This window comes from Polyodon spathula, chromosome 24 (assembly GCF_017654505.1).
Source record: "Polyodon spathula isolate WHYD16114869_AA chromosome 24, ASM1765450v1, whole genome shotgun sequence".
Classification (NCBI taxonomy): Eukaryota; Metazoa; Chordata; class Actinopteri; order Acipenseriformes; family Polyodontidae; genus Polyodon; species Polyodon spathula.
Window position 1 is genome coordinate 5,543,907 of NC_054557.1, and position 21,065 is coordinate 5,564,971.

Sequence of the window (21,065 nt, forward strand, 5' to 3'; positions counted from 1 at the left end):
TATCTGGATCATTTTGATCCATTTTTTCAAAAAATGTCACGATTACAAAATCCAGTTTTTTCATATAACCTAATTTAACAAAATAAATAAGATCGAGGTAATAATGAGTAATACACAACTGTATTTATTTTGTTTAATATTATTTCTTTTAACAAAATCTAAATCACTTTTAATGTTAGTGCACATATAACGCATGCAAATAATGGTTATTTTATTTCTGCCTATTTGGCTGAAATTAAATAACTAAACCTAAATTGAATAGAAATAAAAATTTTGAAAAAGGATGTGTTTTTAGACATCTTCATCGTCTTCCTCGTTGGTCTGGAATCCAGCATCTCTCAGACGAGCTTTAAGGAGACGTGTGTATATGCTTTTTATTAAAGCTATACCACTGAATACACTTTCCTTTTTGTTTGCATGAATACAAAACTGAAATAAATAAGTAAATATTATATTTTAACACTCTATTTGGACACAGAGGGTGTGTTTGCTATGACAATTCAAACAAAATATCACTGTTCCTCTGAAGTAGGATCAGAATAATCCTGATATTTTGAATCAAAGTAATCCTGATCTCCTCTTTAATTTCTGAAAAACCCAATTGCAACATTTAATCGTGATTAAAAGTGTGATTGGATTACCAAAACGAAATTTGTAATCTGGATAAAAATGATCTGGATTATCCAATTTGTTTTGATCCATTTTTTTTAGAATGTCACTGCTGGATTACATTTATTCAGATTCAAAAGAATCATGATTACAAAATCCATTTTTTGAAATAGTTCTTAATAGTTGATAGCCTATTTCTTTAAAACAGACCATTATATATGATCTAGCCTAACATAAAAAAAAAAATGACAGCTGATAATTATGAGTAGTAATACACAGGTTTATTTATTTATGTATTATGTTTTATATGAAAACACAGACAATTCACTTTTAATGTTAATGTTTTAATTTGCTTGTCTGAATTACTTGCATATGGAACTGCTACGAGCATGCAACATCATTCTAACCTGCCTTGATTTGCACATTATCGCTATCAATGAGAACATACCAGCCAGTGAAGGAGAGGATTTGAGTGATGACCTGCCTGAGCCTCAGGCAGAACATTATGATGCAGAGGATCAACCTTTTGGATGGGCAGTGAGTGGTGGTATTGTAAAGAACTACTTCCAGAAGGATTCTCCATTGGTGTTTCACAGTAAAGATATGTAATTTTCACATCTTTATTTCTACACAGCACACACACACACACACACACAAAACACTGTTGTTCTTGACAAAAGCTATACCACTAAATGCGTTTTTTCCTCAATCAGACACATGTTAATTTGCCAGCATGGATACAGAACTTAAATAAATATGTGAAATGTGTATTATAATACTCTATTTGCATATAGTGTGTGTTTTCTATCGAAATCCAAACATATCTATGTTCTATGAGTAATTAAAAGCAAAACCCACCTTCTCAGCAGGATCAAAACGATCCTGATATTTTGAATAAAAGCAGTCCTGATCTCCTCTCTAAATTCTGAAAAATCACGATTAAAATGCGTTAGGTTGACATTTTGATAAAACCCAATTTCACAATATAATCCCGATGAAATGCAGAAATCAGATTACCAATGTTTTGAAATACTGGTCCCTGGCTATAAAGTGTGATCAAAGCTTGTCTAAATATTTAATTGTCGGAATGTACTGTGGCACAATCTGTGGGGCTCCATCCGAGTGAAAGTGAAATGTTTCCCCTATTAATGCGTCCATCTGGGTAAAGCTGCAACAGTTTTGCTTTTTATTAAACAACCAGTCCTGTAATCGTGGTTATTGGTTTTGGTATTTTGGCATTTTATATGTGCATTTGTGGTTGTGTAGTGCGGTACATACAGCAGACGGGTTACTTGGAATCCAAAAGACAATGGCAAAAAGATTCCACTTTTCATGTAATGTCTTTATTGCGATAGATATTCATGCTGTAATAAACTTCACATCATGGGCTTAGTCTCCCAGATATGTGAACGCTATTGACGCTCAATTCTTGACATCCACTACAAGTGGGGTAACAAACTCAGAGTGCCGGATGCCCATGTAGTAGGAAGGTGCTTTAGGATAGTTGATGGTGACCTTCTCTGGCTGATGAGCCCCCGGCCCAGGGCTCTTTTTGTACTTGTCAATGGGGGGTTGGCGGGCCAGCAAGGAGTAAATAGGAAATTGCTGCAGGTAGATGTTGACACTGGGCATGTCATGCTGACCGGGGCCTGGGCTCTTCGCCCAGTCATATGCATAGTGGCCCACCTTGGATTGGGCTGTGGTGGAGTAAGAGGGGTAGGAAAGTTTGTTGGGTATATTGGGGCCAAGCATAGAGTGCAGGGAATATCTGTCAGGGGCCGGGCTGGGGTCGCAACGCCTGTATCGCGTTCTGGAGCCCATGGTGTAGACCGGAGCTCGCGGTTCATTGACAGGGGGCACCTTTTCATTGGCATACGTTCCAGGTCCTGGAACGTGAAAGAAAGCTGAAAAAAAAAAAGAATACAGTGGTAATAAAAATAAACTAGACAAGTATTTTAAACCTGTTCCTGGTGGCTGCATCTAAAATAGCCCCCTTAGAAAGCAGTTCCTATTTCAGTATTACTCTCTAGCAAGATTGAGGCTGAGTGAACTACAGTAACACATTGTACTGAAGCTCCATCCTTCAAAACAATGGACCTATTTACAAGAAGCAGCAGCAAGAAATAGAACGAAGAATACAAAGATCTTTTGCTCAACAATCAGGAGCCTGGAATGAGAATGTTATTTTTAATAAGAGAATCAATTTTTAAAGCCTGATTACTCACCAGTGTATTGGTTACTATTGTACAATTATTTATTAATCACAATGAGATGCTGGATTGGAATTGCTTCTGGATTAGAGATGGTCGAAAATGGAATTTTCAATTCTTAATAAACACATTTATTTGTAAGCATGTTTTAACACCCAAAAACTGAGACTTTCTCCCTAATGCATTGTTTTTAAGTCAGGTGTAGTCAGAGAACCAAAAACGACTTACAAAAAACTTGTTACATTTTCCACACGTCATACATTGGCATTTCCAGCTACTATCCACCATTAATACTGATTACCGGCTAACAGTATTCATTTTCTGTGTAGGTTTACCCTTGTCAGGTGCCCACAGGTTCATATCAATCCTAACCTGAACACACCCTGCCAGCAATTCAGTCCTGGGCCACAAGGCTCTAAAACAACAAACTCATTAGATTGACACTGTGGTCTAAGCTCATGGCCTCCAGCACAATACCTTTAACGACCACACTTGTTCTGTCTGGTGAAAAGGGCCAGGTGATTCCTCACCAATGAAAAGAGAACAATCTTGAGTCTAGGCTTTTTTGCACATAGGTGCTGCTTGGACAGTATATGTGTATCTTTGTATTTATGTATAGACAGTGCATTCAGTAACTGAGACGCTTAGAGCAGTTCAGTGAAAGAACCCATATAACGTTACTCTCAGGTCTGCTCCTCCGAGCAGGTCAGGATGTTACAGTGCAGATTTTATCTGTGATTTGAGTGAGCAGAAAAACTCTCAATCTGAACTTGAAACTCTCATCTACTTAACACACGTAGGGCCTCATTTACCGTACGCAAAACATGATTACTATTCCCATTTCTGTGCGGAAAACAAGGATTTAGCAGATGCAAAATGAAAGGGGCGGAATAGCGCCGCTATATATACTGTATATATATTACCTTATTCATCTTGATTTGTACCAGTTGGGTGTCATAGCAAAATCCCCACCCCCACCCAAAAAAAGTACTCTAAATCCATAGCCAGTCAGAGTAACAATCCTTCAAGAGAAAAACTATGCAGGATATTTAAATAAAACTCAAACAATAACAGCAGTGCGTTTCTAAAACGCAGATGTAAAAGACAACATTTCCCATTTTCATCCTGTGGCGGAGTGTCCCGCTCCTTTATGTTTATTAGTTTTTTATGTTGTATGTAATGTGTTAATGTTGGTGTTTATGTATAAAATACGTGGGATATAAATATGGGTTACGAGCACAAGTGTTTAAAATGTATATTTGTATTTAGGCACGAGGATTGCACAGCACTTCACATACAGGTAAAATAATATGTGAGCACGGGGAATTGCACTTTTATTAATTCACGTGCAGTTATACCGAGACTCCAGTTGAATGATTGATTAGCAATCGAGTCTCGGTACAGCTGCATAAAAGCTGTTTTCACTCACTCTGGGTTGTGCTTTCGGTGATGGAGAACAGGTGGGGAGAAGGAGAAAATACAAAGAGAAGTAAATAATTGATTTCACTCACCATGTTTGTTTGTTTTGTTTGCTTGTTTGTCTTTTTGTTTGTTATTATTATTTACGCGGTAGCATCACAGGGTCACAGCCATTGGTCATTGTTTGGAGTCTGTATTTCTGGTTATATATATAAAATTTTGTTTATATCAACAAGTAGTTTTATGCAATGAAACGGTTTCACTGCTCCCTGCATCCTCTTTAAAAAAAAATTAAAAATAAAAAACCTGTGGAGGTGTCAGTATCCCTATCATATGGCAGGGGTAGGCAACCCTGGTCCTGGAGTGCCACAATCCAGCAGGTAGCATTAGTACAAATAAAATGCATGCTCATAAATCATGATTTTGAAACCATGGATGGTGTTATTGAGATCTATTCCGACATCTTTCCTTCTTTCGCAAAACTTGCAGCAATTGCATCTACGATACCTGTGTTTAATGTACCGGCAGAACAAGGTTTTAGCTGTCAGAACAGAATGCAGACCAACAAATGCTCTCGCTTACGTGAGGATCATTTAAAACATGACAATTTCAATGGACGCTCCTGAGAATTATTAAGGCTTTGATTTGGAAAGAGCATGAGTCATTTTTTGACTCGGGTGCAAAAAGGAAAATTTAAAGAACTTTTAAACAACAAAACTGTAAATAGTTCTGATGTTGACAGCAACCCGCAGAGACACTGGTACATGTGCTACAACACTAATTTTTAGGTTGTGAATGGTGGATTTTCAAAAGAAAACGTTTCATAGTAAGCTTGACTTTATGTCTTTTTCTACTACCATTATTTATACTGCGTACTGTTTTGCACGTTAATAGTTACACTGGAAAATAATAAACTATGTTGCTGCAATATGTAAAAACACAGATGTTCTGGTTGAAAATGCAGATTTTGAGATGGTAAGCTTTTTACAAATGCACATTTTTAAAGGCTAGTGCGACCTCTGCATCTCATTAAACGGTAATGCAAATGAGTTGCCCCAATATTACTTTCTTTACTTTTCTTTCTTGTCGTCGTATTTTAGAAAATAATTGTCAAACATCAAAAGGCATTGTAGCTCGGTTGATACAGTATTTGTAATTCTAGTACAACACTCTTAACTTCTGCACAGATTCAATCCCATCAGTAAACACTCACAGGGGGCGGGGCAGGGGGAGAAGGTGAGCTCAATCACATGCAGATTCAGTCAGTCAGACCTGAGGGGAGCAGAGAAGCTCTATGCTTAATGCAAAAAATAATGGCTGATTCAAAATTTAATAAAGGCTTTTCTTTGCTTAAACCCTTAAAAACGATGCACAGGCTTGACTATCGATAGTTGTCAAATGATATGAATCATTGATAAATCGATGCATCGCCTCAGCCTTAGTTAATGCGACACTATGATTCATTTTGGGCTAATTGTAAGTAGACTAAGATTAAAAGTTTAGTTTCAATTTAAAATAATATTTTATTATCTACGAGTCCTACAACAATGTGACTCCTACAACATATCAGAATGGTTTGTTTTGTATCATATGTAGGATAGACAAAAAAAAAAGTTAGGTATTTATTTGATTTTACTACTGTACTGTTTAAGCCTATTGTACATAGCTATATTTTCACATATTGTAATGTGTACAGAGAACACATTCATATTATTTAATAAGCCCTTACATTTATTTTGGGAAATACCATGCACATTCAATGTTCCTCCCAAAATTCTGGCCAAATTACTGCAGCTTGGTAAATGAGGCCCCAAATATGTATGTATATATCAACAAAACATAATTGGTATTTTATTCCAATGGTATCACAGAAATGCACATGCCCCTGGTAACACCTCAGAAAAGGTGATGACTTTTTATTTTATATGTATAGATAATACTGCATAAATGCTCCACAAAGGAGTGAAATAAGCACAGCACTCATTAACGTTCAAGGAGTATTCTTTTTAAAGCAATAAATAATAGACTAGCAGCCTGCCTGTGGATCAAACAGTGTTGATTGAAAATGGTTTGAAAGTCATAATCAGTACTTGTCACTCCTTTTCCAGATGAATTGCCTTCTTTACCCAAACACTGCAAATTATTCTAACTGCTTGTGGTTAATAAGAATCCTCCTGAGGCAAGTCAATTAATACATTCGCAATTCAGTTTGACACAGCAATTTACACTCAGAATGAAAGCATTACACTGATTCCACACATCTGAAGAAGTGAATGCAGAAGTGAGCGAAAGCCATGTGATCAGTGTGTCACACAGCGCAGTGCAACATTTCAGTCAAGAACCCACTAATTAGGCAATAATGACAGTGAGGCCGACCATTACAGTGGAATAAAAGGCCAGCCCATCTGGCAGGGAGGCTATTTATTTAAACTAACGGATTTGCTTCTCAATCATATAGCTATTATTCTCGGTGAAAAAAAATAGATTTTTATTTTCAAATGAGTGGTGGTGTAATGCAGTTTTGTTTTGTGTAGGTACCCAATCCATCAATAAACGCGTACCGCAATGCCACCTGCCACAAAACTATCACCATATTTAGGAAAAGAAAAGTTTTCAGTGCAGCACTAAATTAAAATCACCTCACCTCACAAAGAAACAGAAAGCTGCTTAATATTTTCACGAAACATACCTTGAACAATAGCAGATCATTGTCAGCCTGGTCCCAGTCAACCCTTTATTGGGTTAGATGACATTGTCTTGATCAGTTTTAGCTGTTCTTTTGTGCTGTCATGATGGTACCCTTGAGGTTGCTAGTCTTATAATATCCAACAAAGAAGAAGAGAGCAGTCTAATCTCATAAAACGCCTCTGATAGTACAGTGCTTCTCGATCTCACTCTCCTCAGTCCTGCACTGAATTGTGAGGTAAATGCAATGCTCATTTAACTGTAAACTCAATACGTTATTATTCCAGGAGAGTGCTCTAGAGAAATGTTATGGATCTGCAGCTGGATTGTATATGAATGTAAAGTCTCCAAGATAAATAAAGAAGGCTGGTACTTCAAGTTATAAATAAGAAAGTCAATAAAACTCTGTGTAGTTCACTGGACGGTACATTTAGCATTTTTGATATATCGACTTACTCAAGTCCTTCTGCTTGCCCTGGATGGAGTAGACTGCAGCCCCATTGTTTCCCACCCGAGTGACTCTGCTGTCAATGAAGTAGCTGGGTCCTGGGGCTTTCATCCGGGGGAGTTGCTCTGATCCAAATGAAAAACAAGAAAGAAAGAAAGAAAGAAAGAAAGAAAGAAAGATGCAAATTCATGAAGATACATTCATACACTTCCGGACTACTTTATTAGGATCTGTACCTAATATTGGGTTGGACCACTGTTTGTCACAACCTTGAAACAACTCCAGAACCTGCTCAAGTTCCACACAACTTCTGCACAGGGGCAGACAGAGGATTGTAATGACACATGCGTTGCTCATCCTAAACTTGCTCAATTGCATTGATTATTAGTTTTACCTTCTACACCTGTGCAAGCTTCCCTGCTGACAATTGGGTTGTGGGGGGCTAGAGTATGACTTTTTTATTGATATTTTTTGTTGTAAGGAAGCTTGCAGAGATAGTGAAGGTCAGACTAATAGTCAAATTAGTCTCAACCACTTACCTGTGGTCCCACATTGGTGATGCAAAAAGCCCTTGTGAGGAACTAACTAGAAACATGTTTTAATGGCTTTTAACAGAGAAAATATTGCTGCCTGTTGCATTTTTCCCCCCTTTCACCCTGGCAATTGGCTGCAGCCAATCTATAAGATCTGTGGCAAGGTACCATTATAACAGGGTGGAAGCTGGGCACAAACTGATGATCCTGTGCACTGCAAGCAAGCAAACCACAATGCAAAAGAGCCAGGCTCGTCTACATTCGTGATTTTAGAGTTTTTAACCTCGTCATATCTCACCAACAAGGGACAGAACAGAATTCGTAATGACAGTGTATCGCAAAACACTGCATAATAATTAAATATACATAAAATCAAAGCAAGAATTGGAAACCAAATAACGTGAATGCTACAGTGGCTCCCAAATATCCCCCCCCCCCCCCCCCCCCCGATCAACACAAAAAAAGTCTCTAATGTCAAAGTAAAAAATAAAATCTACAAATTGTTCTACAGATTGATAAAACACATAACTGATCCGCCCATCCAGTGTGTATTGTACTATTGTACCCAACTCAAGCAGCATTGAGGTACATTACAAATACAAGATTTAATACTCATCATTGTATATTATATGATTTGGTAGGCTGGACTTCTTTGGCTTTACGCAGGTTGAAGCACTGGTATATTTTGATATATAAGGCTATTCAATGTAAATTATATGAATATACTGATTTAAATGAATACCTTATAGCTTCCCATAGTGACCATATCCTCAGATCTTATTCTTTTTTTGCATTTTAAAATCCCAAATGTAAGTACTGAGGCCGGTAAAGGATCCTTTGCTTATTATGCCCCATGGTCCTGGAGTGAGTTCCAGTCCAAACTAAAGCTGCAGACCCAAATATCTTTATTGCAATTTAAGAGTAAACTGCATGATTTCGTGACTGAGAGTTATAATTGTTTTAAATAGTTGACTACTTTTGTGTATTTTGTTTTAAATGTGATTTGCCTGTGTCTTAATTGTATTTTATTGTGTATTTGTTCGTGTTGTCCGATTGACTTGCTGCTACCTGCTTGATTAAGTCTCACTCGTAAAAGAGGTTTTAATCTCAATGTGACTGCGTAGTTAAATAAAGGATAATAAATAAATTATATATCTCCTGGTATTGACTGTTGATCTACTAAAAAACTTACAAATAAAAAAAATAGGAAGATATTGCATAATCAGCAACCAGTTTGGGGTCATACAAGTACTAATACATTTGTGCACAGTTTTTAAAAGGCTTTGTTGGTCACACAAGCCATCGTCTTATATATTATAGATTATATAACGACGACTCGTCTGTCTAGCAAAAAACTGGTTTTCTGAATAAGGTGTCTAGAAGGGCTAGTATTCCTATAGCATCTTAATACTAAGTGGGTATTTGGTATCACGTTTTCGGAATACTGGTATCCAGAATATGGACAGATTCATTCAAAATACCCTGTTTACATGGCATGGAATAGCTATTCAAGTTTCCCACTATTCCGAATAGAACTGGAATCCTGATAGAACAGGACAACCAGAACAGGTGCCCGGATAGCAATATGGGTGCAATCAATATGCACCTACCAAGAGCTGCAGGTGCGCGACCTCATAAAAACTGCTGACTAGGTGATCCCCACTGTATCACCTGCTACCTTCTGGAAGGTCTCGGTAGCCAGGATACACATACAGCCAGACACTACCAATTGGTCAGGCAAGGCATGACTGCGCAGGTTTGTTCTAGCCAGATCATCATGCGGCATGTGACATAGATGAGTCAGTATGTCTCGGTCGAGACGATACCTGGACATGACTTGCTCATTGCTGAGCTCCTCATATGTGTGTCGAGGCTGGTGCACCCTTTCAGCGTATCTTCGCTTACGTCAGGGTTGCTGTTGCTGGGTGTGCCTTGCGTCATTCACAAATGTCACGGACATGTTGCATGCTACCCACGTTTCTCTTGTAGTTAGTGCTGGAATGGTAGTATGCGCGGAGTTAACGCAGTTCTTTTACAATCCTTATTCTGCGCGTCACAAACCTGGTTTTGTGCTTGGCGCATACCTTCAAATATACCAGGATCACGCATATTGTCGGCAACTCCCCTCATATTGCACGATGCATACATTTTATTTCTGCACAGCGCAGAATGGATTGTGACGCGCAAAAGGACTTTTCGAATATGGCAACTTGGCACAATTTCGGTACAACGGCCATTTGAGACGTGCATACCCCTCTGCGCGGTGTGCAAACCTTTAGAATATCGGGCTCATGAAGCTTTGGCATGATTACACATTTGTTTGACTTTCAGGTGGGATTTTTGAAAAGTTTGAAGTTATTCAGTAAAATAACTTTAGTTGAAGCATCTTAAATCACTTCTAAATGGATCAGCAAGTATTAGTAATAATTCATGTTAAACAAAATATTCTTTGCATTGTACTTGAAAGGTCCTTGATTTCATATCTTACTGCCCTTACCCAGTTTCATGCCAAAGGAGTATGCAGGATTCATCTGTTTGGTGGGGTCGTGTTTCCGGAAACCCACAGTGAAGGGAATGCCATACCTCCCAGGCCCCGGACCTGAAACAGAGACAGGTGTGAGACGAGGACTGGCAACACAAACAATTAAAAAAGGGCAGGAGAATTAATCAACTAAAAGAAATACTCTGCTACAATAATTGCTGCAAACTCAAAAAAGCAAGGGATGGCAAAAAGTTAAAGATGGCATGGTACCTGTGTTTTAACTGTACATTCCACACTCTATAGTTACTGGCAGATTAAGCTTGAAAAGAATGGCAAGGTGATCAGAAATAGTGTGATCAATAGTTATGACATTTTTAACAACTAAACCACATTACTAGATCTAAAGTATGGCCGTGATTATGCGTAGGATCTTTAACAAATCAAAAGATGAATAACCTTCAACAGTTTCTTGTTTTATTCTATGTTCAGTGCGGAAGATATTGGCAAGTCCACCTCCTCGCCAAGTAGAGCGTGCTTTCTGGAAAAATAATAATTTGGAGAAGTAACCTTAATTCAGGAAACATTGTCATCAATTCTAAGACAAGTTTCAGCTAAAGAGAAAATATCAGTTGTATTCCATAATAAAATCATTGATTAGAGTAGCTTTATTAAACAGAGATCTAACATTAAATAAAGCCAGGAGTAGATGATACCAGTGTGACTAAATTCACGCATAGTTTTTTTTTTTTTTTTTTACTTTATCACAAATATTTGATTATCTTTCTCTGATTGAATATGGTTTGGCAATTTTTGTATAAACACAATGTTTATTAAGAATTTATGTTACTTATTTGTATCTTACAATTTGTTATGATTTGATTACTAAGCATGTTTTTTTGTTATAGTCAATTAGCTGCATGTAGTGCATTCCACATGCCCTAGAAAGAGCTGACAGCCATCGGGCGCTACTGCTGCTGTTTCAACGGATTGACATTTCCAGCTTTATAAAATCAGTAGCCAAGCAGATGGAGGGCAGGAAGGAAAAAGGAAGGAAAGGAAGGTTGGTAAGGATGAGAAGAAGACAGAGCAGCAGAATGCCAGCAGGCATGAGGTGACGTTGCCCCCTCCTGGAGAATTTTGATGTTGGCTTTCTTTTTGTGTGTGTGTGTTTTTTGTTTGTTTTTTTGATTTCCTGGAAGAACTGTGCCTATGTAATATCCAAAGGAACTTCTGTTTTAAATGGGGGATGCATGTGAGGTTTTTAAATAGTAATTATTTAGATATAAAAGTAATCTATGTATAGAATACATAGGATAGAGCTCTGGGGATACTGAGGAAAACAAAATTGAGTGAATTAAATTGTTGCTGTACCCCGCTCCCCCGCCTCCAGAGCCCGCTCCTTCTCCACCCTTGTCCCTCAGCGATGGAACGACCTACTCAGAGATATCAGGACTGCTCAGTCTCTGACCACCTTCCAGTGCCTCCTCAAGACACACCTGTTCAGACAGCATCTGGAAACCTCACAACTCTCCACTATACTGGCACTATATGGCACCCAATTGTACCAGTACTTGCATCAGCTTGTACTTGCATTGAACTGCTCCATACCTTCCTGTATTCTACTAATGCTCCTAATTATAACTACTTACCATATCTTATTTAAAATCATTTTCCATTTATCATACTTACTACCTGTTCTTACTGGACTTTACTCATGTACTGTAAGTTTTAACTGCTCTTAGTTCAACTGGCTCTTCTTTATTCTTTATTTTGGTCTTGAATTTGATCTTACTGTACTTTCATAACTGCACTTATCTGTATTATGATATTCTGTAATGTGATATTTTATAATGTGATATTTATAATGCAATACTTTTTTCTCAGTCACAATGGATAAGGGAGTCTGCTAAGAAATAAATAATAATAATAATAATAATAATAATAATAATAATAATAATAATAATAATAATTATTATTATTTATTATTATTGAAACATGTGCAGTGTATCCCAATTTAAGAAATTTTAATTGGGGTACCTTCTGCACCAAAGTAGAATAAGTGAAAATGTTGCTAATGTGAATATTACAGATTCCTTCACAGCAGTCATTACCTGCTAGATAATTCACCAAAATTGATCCTACTTCTTAGTTTGCGTCCCCTCGTCTACGTGCCTTCTGTCAGCAGTAGATGCAATACCACCTCTGACAGTAGGTGTCTCTGTTGCTCAAAGGTACATTTTTTCTGATATATTGATAACAACAGTTGTACATTTTTTAATTAATGTAGCGATATCGGTGACTAGAGTATGGAGCAGGTGGATCTTAAAATCTAAAAAGGACGATTCTAAAATTCTTGGCTTTTGAGATCATCTTATGTGGGATAATGACCACTCTACACGGAACCTGAGCCTACCCTCCAACCTCTCTACACCAAGCTCTACTCGACCAGCCCCTCTGTTTGTTTCTCACTCACCTCTCATTCTCCCTGAAATGATGGGTTCGTCATCACCTTCTTTCATCTTTCTAAAGATACAAATCAGAATGAGTTGAAAGCTCCTTCGGATACAAACTGTCACTGTCACTGTTCCTTTTGCTAGTCCATCAATTATTGTTACCATGGAAACTATTACAGCTGGTGATGCATCAACAATGCTTTCCAGTATTCTAATAGAACTCTGAGTAACTGCTCAGCTCAGCAGTGCCAGCAACAAAGCAAACAGGAGTTTTACTTTTTTCAAAGTGGTAGATTATAACAGGGTGTAGGTTTATACACATTGCAACCCATGCTACCACTATCAGCTGCTTTCTCAGACCCCAATTAGCACTAATCTTTGACTATCCAATGTTACTTTTGGTGGCGGTGTTGTGTAGGGTGTCTCATTGTATAAGAATTGTCATTTCACAATTTCGGAAGCCAGAACCGCTCTGTTTCACTTTGAGTTGCTGTCTCTGGATCTGCAGACATTTCTTATACAATAACACCCTACACACAACGGTTTAACTTTTATATAACTGTTTGTGCCAAAAACTTGGCAGTGGTTAAGTTGCTTGCATTGGAGTGTGTGGATTCATGCCTAGACTCCCCGAAGTTAAACAATAAGAGAAACTATGATAGAATGCAGTAAGTCAGTGGCCCTCACAAAAAAATAATAATAATAACTGAGGGACCAAAGTACTGACAATTTTTTTTATTTATTTTTTTCTTAAAAAAAGTTTTAAATTTAGGCAGTTTTTCATACTTTCTTTGCAACAAAAGTCACTCAGTTTTGCTTTAAACTGTTCAGCCGCCTTCATTTTAGTCACAATGGCTTCCGATTTCTTGGCTGGTTAAAGCGATTAATGTTCTGGAAAACTGGGGATTTTAAAGTGTCCAGTATTGCCTTCCGAGGGGCTCCATTAGTTTCTTAGCTAAGCCATCTCTCAAGAATGAGATTGTGCTCTTAAACATACCACAATTTCAACTTTACATGACTTACTTGAAGTCTCTTGCCTTTTGACCGAAACACAGTGTTCCAAAGTATTTCTCTCCAAACAAAAATTTTCCATCTGTATGCTATGGACAAGCAAATATCCTGTTTACTGTTTTCCTACCGCAAGACTTTAAAATAAACAATTTAGCGGTTTTGTGGTTAATATCTAGAGAATATTATTGGATCAAGTATTTAAAAGTATCATCCCACCAGAGTTTTGTAAAATGTGCTACTAATCTGTTTCCTACATTTTAACGTCACGCTCTTGGAATAAAGAGCTTTTTGTTCCAAAAGTAGTTTTAGCTGTTTGAACACACGCTCCTCCCTTTAAAACCTGCAACTGTGTAATGCTGTGTGCCCAACAAACGCATTCTTGCTACAGAACCTAGAACAGTAAGCTGGCTTGACTGCCAAAAGCCTCACAGTACTTTCTGGAATGTGGAAATAAAGGACAACGGGCATTGTCAGAGAGTAGTAGACATGATTTGCATAGGGCAGTACATTCAGAAAGCTCTGTGTAAAAGTTACTGATCAAAAAATGGAAAAGACTAGAGTTGTAGCAGCATTTTAATCCAGCCACTGGGGGAGCCTACTTCCCTTGATATAGAAGAGAAACTATGGGTTCAGCCCCATGTTTACTGAGGGTAAAGCCCCAGGGGATATCAGTCTCACCTGGACATCCCAAACCAATTGGGAATCCATAATGGTGCTCAGAGGGATATTTAAACACAGGCCAGGATTTATATAGATGTGCCTGTCTCAACGGCACAACCAAGCCAATTTGAACTTTGTCCTGTTCGAAAATGTCAAAGCCAACTTGCCTATCCAAGTTTCAAGAACTCCTGAAAAGAGTCGATTTTATGAGGGCTGTATTGTCAACTGTCATGTGACATAAACATTTTGTATTTTATTTGAGACAAGCATCAAATAAGGATTCTCTATTAAGGGCATATTGTCAACTGCCAATTGAAAAAAACTGCCAAAACAAAAGTAAAGTCTTTATTGACCATGTTTCTTGGACATGCTAATATGTTATGTACTGTACAGATGTTTGTATATCTAACATTACTTGGTAACTTAATGTAGATACAGTGCTCCCCCTTTATATTGCGGAACAGATTATAAAGGGGTACGGTCATGGCTCCCTTTTGCCCCATAATGCCGTTACACTAACACTAGTATTCTCATGCTATGTATGTATATAGTCATCTACATGCTGTCAATTTATATTCCTTGTTTAGTTAGTCTGCCTGTGAAGGAGGATAATTTTAAATCAAGTCAGTGCAAACATTTCACTTTCTAAGAGTTTTCAGAGATGTTGTTTTTTCATACTCAATTGGTAAACTGGTTTAGTGGCTCTGTGGTTTTTGAATGAAGTTAAATTAATCTGTTGACTTTTTTTAAACAGTCTCGAAACATTTAATGAATTTCTAATTTTATTTCAATCGACAAAGCTCTTTAAATAACTTGTAATGAATCTCCTCTTAGCAGCTGATGAGTCAATAAAACAAGACCCGTGCTTACCTCTCAAACAGAGCTCACTCTTTAGCTGAATGGTAAGACATTCATCTTTGAACTGTATGGTTTGCGGTTTGCTTCCAGCCTTGCCTTCCCATTCAATGCAATGGGATGGGATGTCAACTCTTTACAAACTGAAACAGAATTTGTAGTCGTTTATACTTCCTACAGTAATTCAGGGTGATGGTATGGAATGGGCTACTTAGTCATGTTGTTGAGGTAGAATCACTTGGATCCTTTAAGACCCAACTTGACAAAGATCCGAGATCAATCAGCCATAATGAACCGGACAAGCATAGATGGGCTGAATGGCCTCTTATTTAAAAATAATCTTATAATTGTATTAGAAAATCGCATTGGAAACGTGCACAGGGTAATGCAGGGGTCTTAGTGGGGAGCTGGACAAAAAATAATGAATGAAAAAGCAAAATAATTGATATTATTATTATTATTATTATTATTATTATTATGTAACATTACACCCTTTTTTTTTTTTTTTTGGTTCCTGGGTAGTAAGTGTTATTTCCTAATTGCTTATGCCTCAAAAGTATAGAAAATGGCTATTATTCCCCACAAACTTTGCTTTTGTGACCAGGACAGTGATATTTTGAAATTTACCTATTTTCCAGAACATTCCAGATAGACTCAGTGCTGAGTAAACTTAGAGTAACTTCTAGAACTTTATAGAACTTTCCAGTAATATAAATAGTAGTATAAATACAGGGGCCTTAAGCCCACCAGTTCAGTTTAGTTCCGGCTGCCTAAGTGGATACATATCTGCATTTTTCTGAGATGGCCTTGAAGTATGATGAGTACGGCTGGGAGGTCATAGGAGACTTCAAAATGGTGGCATTCCTGATGGGTCTCCAAGGCAGTTTTACCAAGTTTCCCTGCTATCTTTGCCTTTGGGACAGCAGGGACACCAAGGCTCACTACCACAGGTGGGACTGGCCACAGCGGACCGAGTTCTCTGTGGGGAGGAACAACGTCAAGTGGGAGCCACTGGTGGACCCCCGGAAGGTGCAGATGCCACCACTGCACATCAAATTGGGCCTTATGAAACAATTTGTCAGCGCTCTAGATAAGGAGTTGGCAGCCTTCAAGTACCTTCAAGACTTCTTCCCTAAGCTGTCTGAGGCAAAGGTCAAAGCCAGTGTCTTTGTCGGACCACAGATAAAGAAGATCCTGGAGTGCAGTGAATTCCCCAAGAAGCTCACTAGTAAGGAAAAAGCGGCTTGGAACAGTTTTGTCGCAGTGGTTCGGGGCTTACTGGGAATTCACAAGGCCGAAAACTATGTGGAGCTGGTTGAGACTCTGGTGAAGAATTACGGAGGAGGAGCGAGGCGAGCGCTTCCACCAGGATATACTGGACTTTGAACATCACTACCAAGGACAGTATAATGAGAATATGATGGGAGACTACATTTGGGGGCTGATTCGCGAAAGTGATTTATAGTATAATCGTAAATCTCGAAAAACTACTCACTTCTAAATCTTTTGTAGTCATTTTTGTAATACTTTAGTATACATACATGTTAATTTAGATTCATATGTTGTTTTTTTCTGACTTTATGTGAACGAAAAGACACAAATTCGCCCGTTTTCTCATTAGAAATAGGTAAATTTCAAAATATCACTGTCCTGGTCACAAAAGCAAAGTTTGTGGGGAATAATAGCCATTTTCTATACTTTTGAGGCATAAGCAATTAGGAAATAACACTTACTACCAGGAACAAAAATCGTATTACATAGTGTTATTATTATTATTAACAACACTCACTTAGCCACCTACATAACTGTGTTCATTCTGGCTGACATTCTTTTTTTTTTCATCTCAGAACATTAGTAAACAGCTGCAAGAGCCAAAACTATTCTAGAATTCTGCCCTCTGATGACATTGTGGTAACTGAGATACAATTACATATTTTCTGCTATGGGAACCTGTAGTAAACGGGAGTTTCAATGTAGACATTTTCTCTTGCTATGATTTGTACTGATTTTGAAAGTTTGAGATAAATACATCAAAAGTGTGTCTCAAAGTGAACAATATTAGTGTACAGCCCACTCTGGAGACAGAGAGAAGGGAAGATGAGAGAAGCTTTTGACATTTTGGAAAATGACGGATTTTGTTTGGATTAAAATAAATAGACAATATTGGAATAATTGCACACCTCGTAATGACTGGAAACATCATAAGGCTACAGTATAACTATTCTATGGTGGACAACCCAATAAAATAATATTGAATAGTGGAAAGTTTGCATGCTATATCATACACCAGATGGCTTTTAATGTGATTATATTTTAACAAAGGTTCTGTTCTTGCAGGCTTACCAGCGGGGCTGTGTTCACTGTGACTCCATGGACTGAAGGGTGTGGAAGGGACTTGAAAATAAACAGGAAATGGTTATTGGAGTAAGAAACTAACGCAGTGTGTGCCTTTTTAAATACAAATTTCATTCTCAACCATCTTACCTTCAGAAAAATCACTGCCAATCTATAACTGGTGTATGGTGCATGTACTGAGGCCATAAACTGATGAGAAGAAAGTTATTTTCCAATCGGCTTTTTAAACAGCCAATGGGGAAGTGAATCACCATTGATTGGTAGTCAGCTGGAAACGTGAGGGAGACAGCTTTCTTTGTTTTGAAGTCAACACATTATGGATGGATTTATTGGATACCTGCCTGTAAATACTTCTTAAAGACAATACAAGCATGATTAACAAGTTGTTTGCACACCCCTGCTACATAGCACCAATGTTAAAATCATTTAGACTACTTGATGACAGCTCACAATGAAAGTTAGCTCAGTCGTAGTATTTTTTTCTCTTACAACAATTACAAATAAAAGACAGAGTAGTTTTTTATTCGTTTGAATTTGGCGGTGGTTAAGGATTTCTATAAGGATTTGTTTCTGCAAATATTCAGTTAATATACAAATGTAGACAAATTATGACAGCTCACGTATAAACTAATTACATTTTTTCACACTTAGATATATATTGTATAGATATATACACATTCATTTTTATATACATAGATATATAGCATAGTTACTGTACTGTGCATTTTCACACATCATCATGCAAATATATATTTGAATACTATGGGCCATATTTTCAACCCAGACTTTAGCTAACAGCCAGTACCATTTAACTTTGATTTGCAGTATTAACATTTTGCAGTATTAACGTATTGACTATTAAAAAGTATATAGGAGTTTGATTTAAGACACTGTACGTTGTACGTAGCTCTCACCATGAGTTGGTAGGAGACTCACTCCTACAGTGGAAAGGAGGTAGCGCATGTAAGACAAAGTTAAGGTACAAGCTTTGGGTCCTAATTTTACCTGAAATAGTTAGGCTACACTGCATCTTGTTAAAGAGGCAATTCATGACTGTATCCATCTTTCTAACAGTTCAACCAAAGTATATTAGGTATGAAGAATAACAGATTATGCAATACTGACGACCACTAGCTGTCACATGCCATTAACTATAAATGAAACTCTCAAAGCCAAAGGTATTTTTATTTACAAGGCAGCATCTTGTTTGATATGCATCGTTAATCTAGTATATCTTACTTTTAATATGCAGTGTAAATATTCATTTACAATGCTGTATTAGGAAATAATTTTAAATGATCAGCAGATTGATAGTCCAAGTATTTGAGAATGGGGAATGAACATTAAAATTGATTACTTGGGTCGTTTAGGAAACATCAACATTCTTTGTATGTCTCTTTTACCAAATCTTTTGTTTTTTTAAACTAGCAGACAGACATCTAACACTCAAACCTAGTGACGTACAGTAACTATTTTAAGATCATTCTAAAACTGCTGCTGGAAAAATGGGGGGCACTCTTTCTTTAAGAGGGAATAGCCTATGTAATCTGAGAGGCAGCTGTCTTGAGTGGCTGCAGGTTTCTCTGGGGTGGTGGGAGTGTGTGTGTGTGAGGGTGGGGGCTGTCACTTTTACACACAAGTACCCAGCCCACTTCTATTAACTGAACAGCAGTGGTGAACAGACTTTCAATTGAAAACACGTTCTTCTGGATGTACAATGCTAAAAGGAGTTACGTGCTAGCATGAGATCCCTGAGTTTCGTTCTGAGTGCCCTGCTGCCGCTGGTTTTCCTGGTTGAACACTGCTATGGAGGTGGGTGCTCAGATTTAGCAACTCTGGCAGTGCAGAGATATTTACTTTTGCAGTATTCAGTGCACTTCACAGGGATTCCTATTGAATAGTTACTTTTTATCTAACACAATAATATTGCTTCAGTCATATTAAGACAAATTTCAGTACAGTACCTTAGTAGGAAAGTGGTGCTTGAAGTGTATATCTGTGGTACAGCGGCTCATTGTTTAATGACTAGTCTTGACGGTCAGTACCTGGCTTTAAAAGATTAACTCGTTCATCAAACCACTAAGGTTTATCATGCAATGCAAGACGTCCATTGAAAAGTTTAACATTTAATTCCATGCTCAGTTCAGAGTGGACTGCATGATGCATTTGAAGTTTAATTCTGTGGACAGTTGTTCATTTGAGTCAGCTCAAGGGTATAACTAATCTTTGTGAAATTTATCCAGGTAAATATGCACTGTAATTTTGCACTTTGCCATGTTTTTCCTATGCTTTTATATGCATTTAACATGTGTTGTCATAGTTGATCACAGTTTGAACAAGTCCTATACTCATCTGTAGTTTATCATGTTTTACTAAGCATCTAATGTCAGCATATTAAGATAAAGGTTGGATCAGGTAAAAAGTAATATGTGTGTATTATAGAATTGTGAACATACTGACATTAAAATAATCTTCTGTCAATTAAGCTTCTGGCCTGGAAATATTCTAAAACTTAACCACACTACAACAGCAATAATATAATAGGCAATAATATATATATATATATATGTGTGAAGTATTGCTTAAAGTTGCATGAATAAATCAAGAACAAATCCTGGCAACATGAGTTGTACTCACAGAATGCTCTGCTGGAGGAGTGAATGTTGCCACCTAACCAGGTTTTCTGGAAGGTCCACAAATTCAATATTTCTTTTCCAGACTGGACAGATGGAGATCCCAACTAATATTTCACTCTATATATAGAAATAACTGTGTATGTTGATGAAATACTTGTGGAATACATACTTCATTAAAGAAATCTAGAACATTAGCCTATGTGTTTCTTGTACTATTTTGTGCACTGTATTCAGACTACCTGGAGAACACATTCTCAGCTTGATGTACTGCCATGGAACATTTAAAAAAGAATCCCCTTTACTGCTGTAATTGCAGCCTACTGGTTGTGATTGTGCTGATGTTTAGAAGGCATACTACAGACGTTCACCCAGCCTCCTGCACTTTTGCATTACAAACACCTTGCATGGGGTTGCTAATTTTATTTCGCATACACTGCACTTACAAAATACTATACTTATCTGTCTCCCGTCCAGCACAAAGGCCCAGCCGGTGAGTGTGTTGTCATCACAAGATAACACAATTCCCAGTGTCTTGAGAGCACATACATGATTAAACAGGCTTTGGCTGCTGTAAAGTGATACCCTGTTATTAACATTTACACTTCTGGGCCCTATTTTGAAGCTCAATTTCCAAATACGAAATTCTGTTTGAATAAAACAGGATTGTAATGGTATAAAACAAGAAAGAAACGCTGTTGCAGGAACAGTA

The 21,065-nt window shown here is 37.6% G+C and overlaps 2 protein-coding genes across 2 annotated transcripts in view; one reads left to right on the forward strand and one right to left on the reverse strand.

Annotated features, from left to right (window-relative positions):
- Positions 1 to 1,649: 1,649 nt before the first annotated feature.
- LOC121299343 (outer dense fiber protein 3-like) lies at positions 1,650 to 12,954 on the reverse strand. Its single transcript, XM_041227047.1, has 4 exons — positions 12,860 to 12,954; positions 10,402 to 10,503; positions 7,380 to 7,496; positions 1,650 to 2,513 (listed from the first exon to the last, which is right to left on the reverse strand). Exons 1-4 carry the CDS (start codon positions 12,903 to 12,905, stop codon positions 2,032 to 2,034), a joined length of 747 nt encoding a protein of 248 aa, XP_041082981.1. The 5' UTR covers positions 12,906 to 12,954; the 3' UTR covers positions 1,650 to 2,031.
- A 6,321-nt stretch (positions 12,955 to 19,275) lies between these two features.
- Positions 19,276 to 21,065, forward strand: part of cspg4 (chondroitin sulfate proteoglycan 4) — a 47,821-nt gene continuing 46,031 nt past the window's right edge. Inside the window, exon 1 of the mRNA XM_041226652.1 lies at positions 19,276 to 19,532. Within this exon, the coding sequence (XP_041082586.1) occupies positions 19,463 to 19,532 (70 nt within the window). The 5' untranslated portion in view covers positions 19,276 to 19,462. The remainder of the gene's footprint in view (positions 19,533 to 21,065) is intronic.

Coding starts and splice junctions, on each gene's coding strand:
- LOC121299343 (XM_041227047.1), bottom strand. CDS start 12,905: ATGAAAGAAGGTGATGACGAACCCATCATTTCAGGGAGAATGAGAG. Junction 10,504..12,859: donor CATTTCAGGGAGAATGAGAG/GTGAGTGAGAAA, acceptor TCTCTGTTTCAG/GTCCGGGGCCTGGGAGGTAT. Junction 7,497..10,401: donor CTCCTTTGGCATGAAACTGG/GTAAGGGCAGTA, acceptor CATTTGGATCAG/AGCAACTCCCCCGGATGAAA.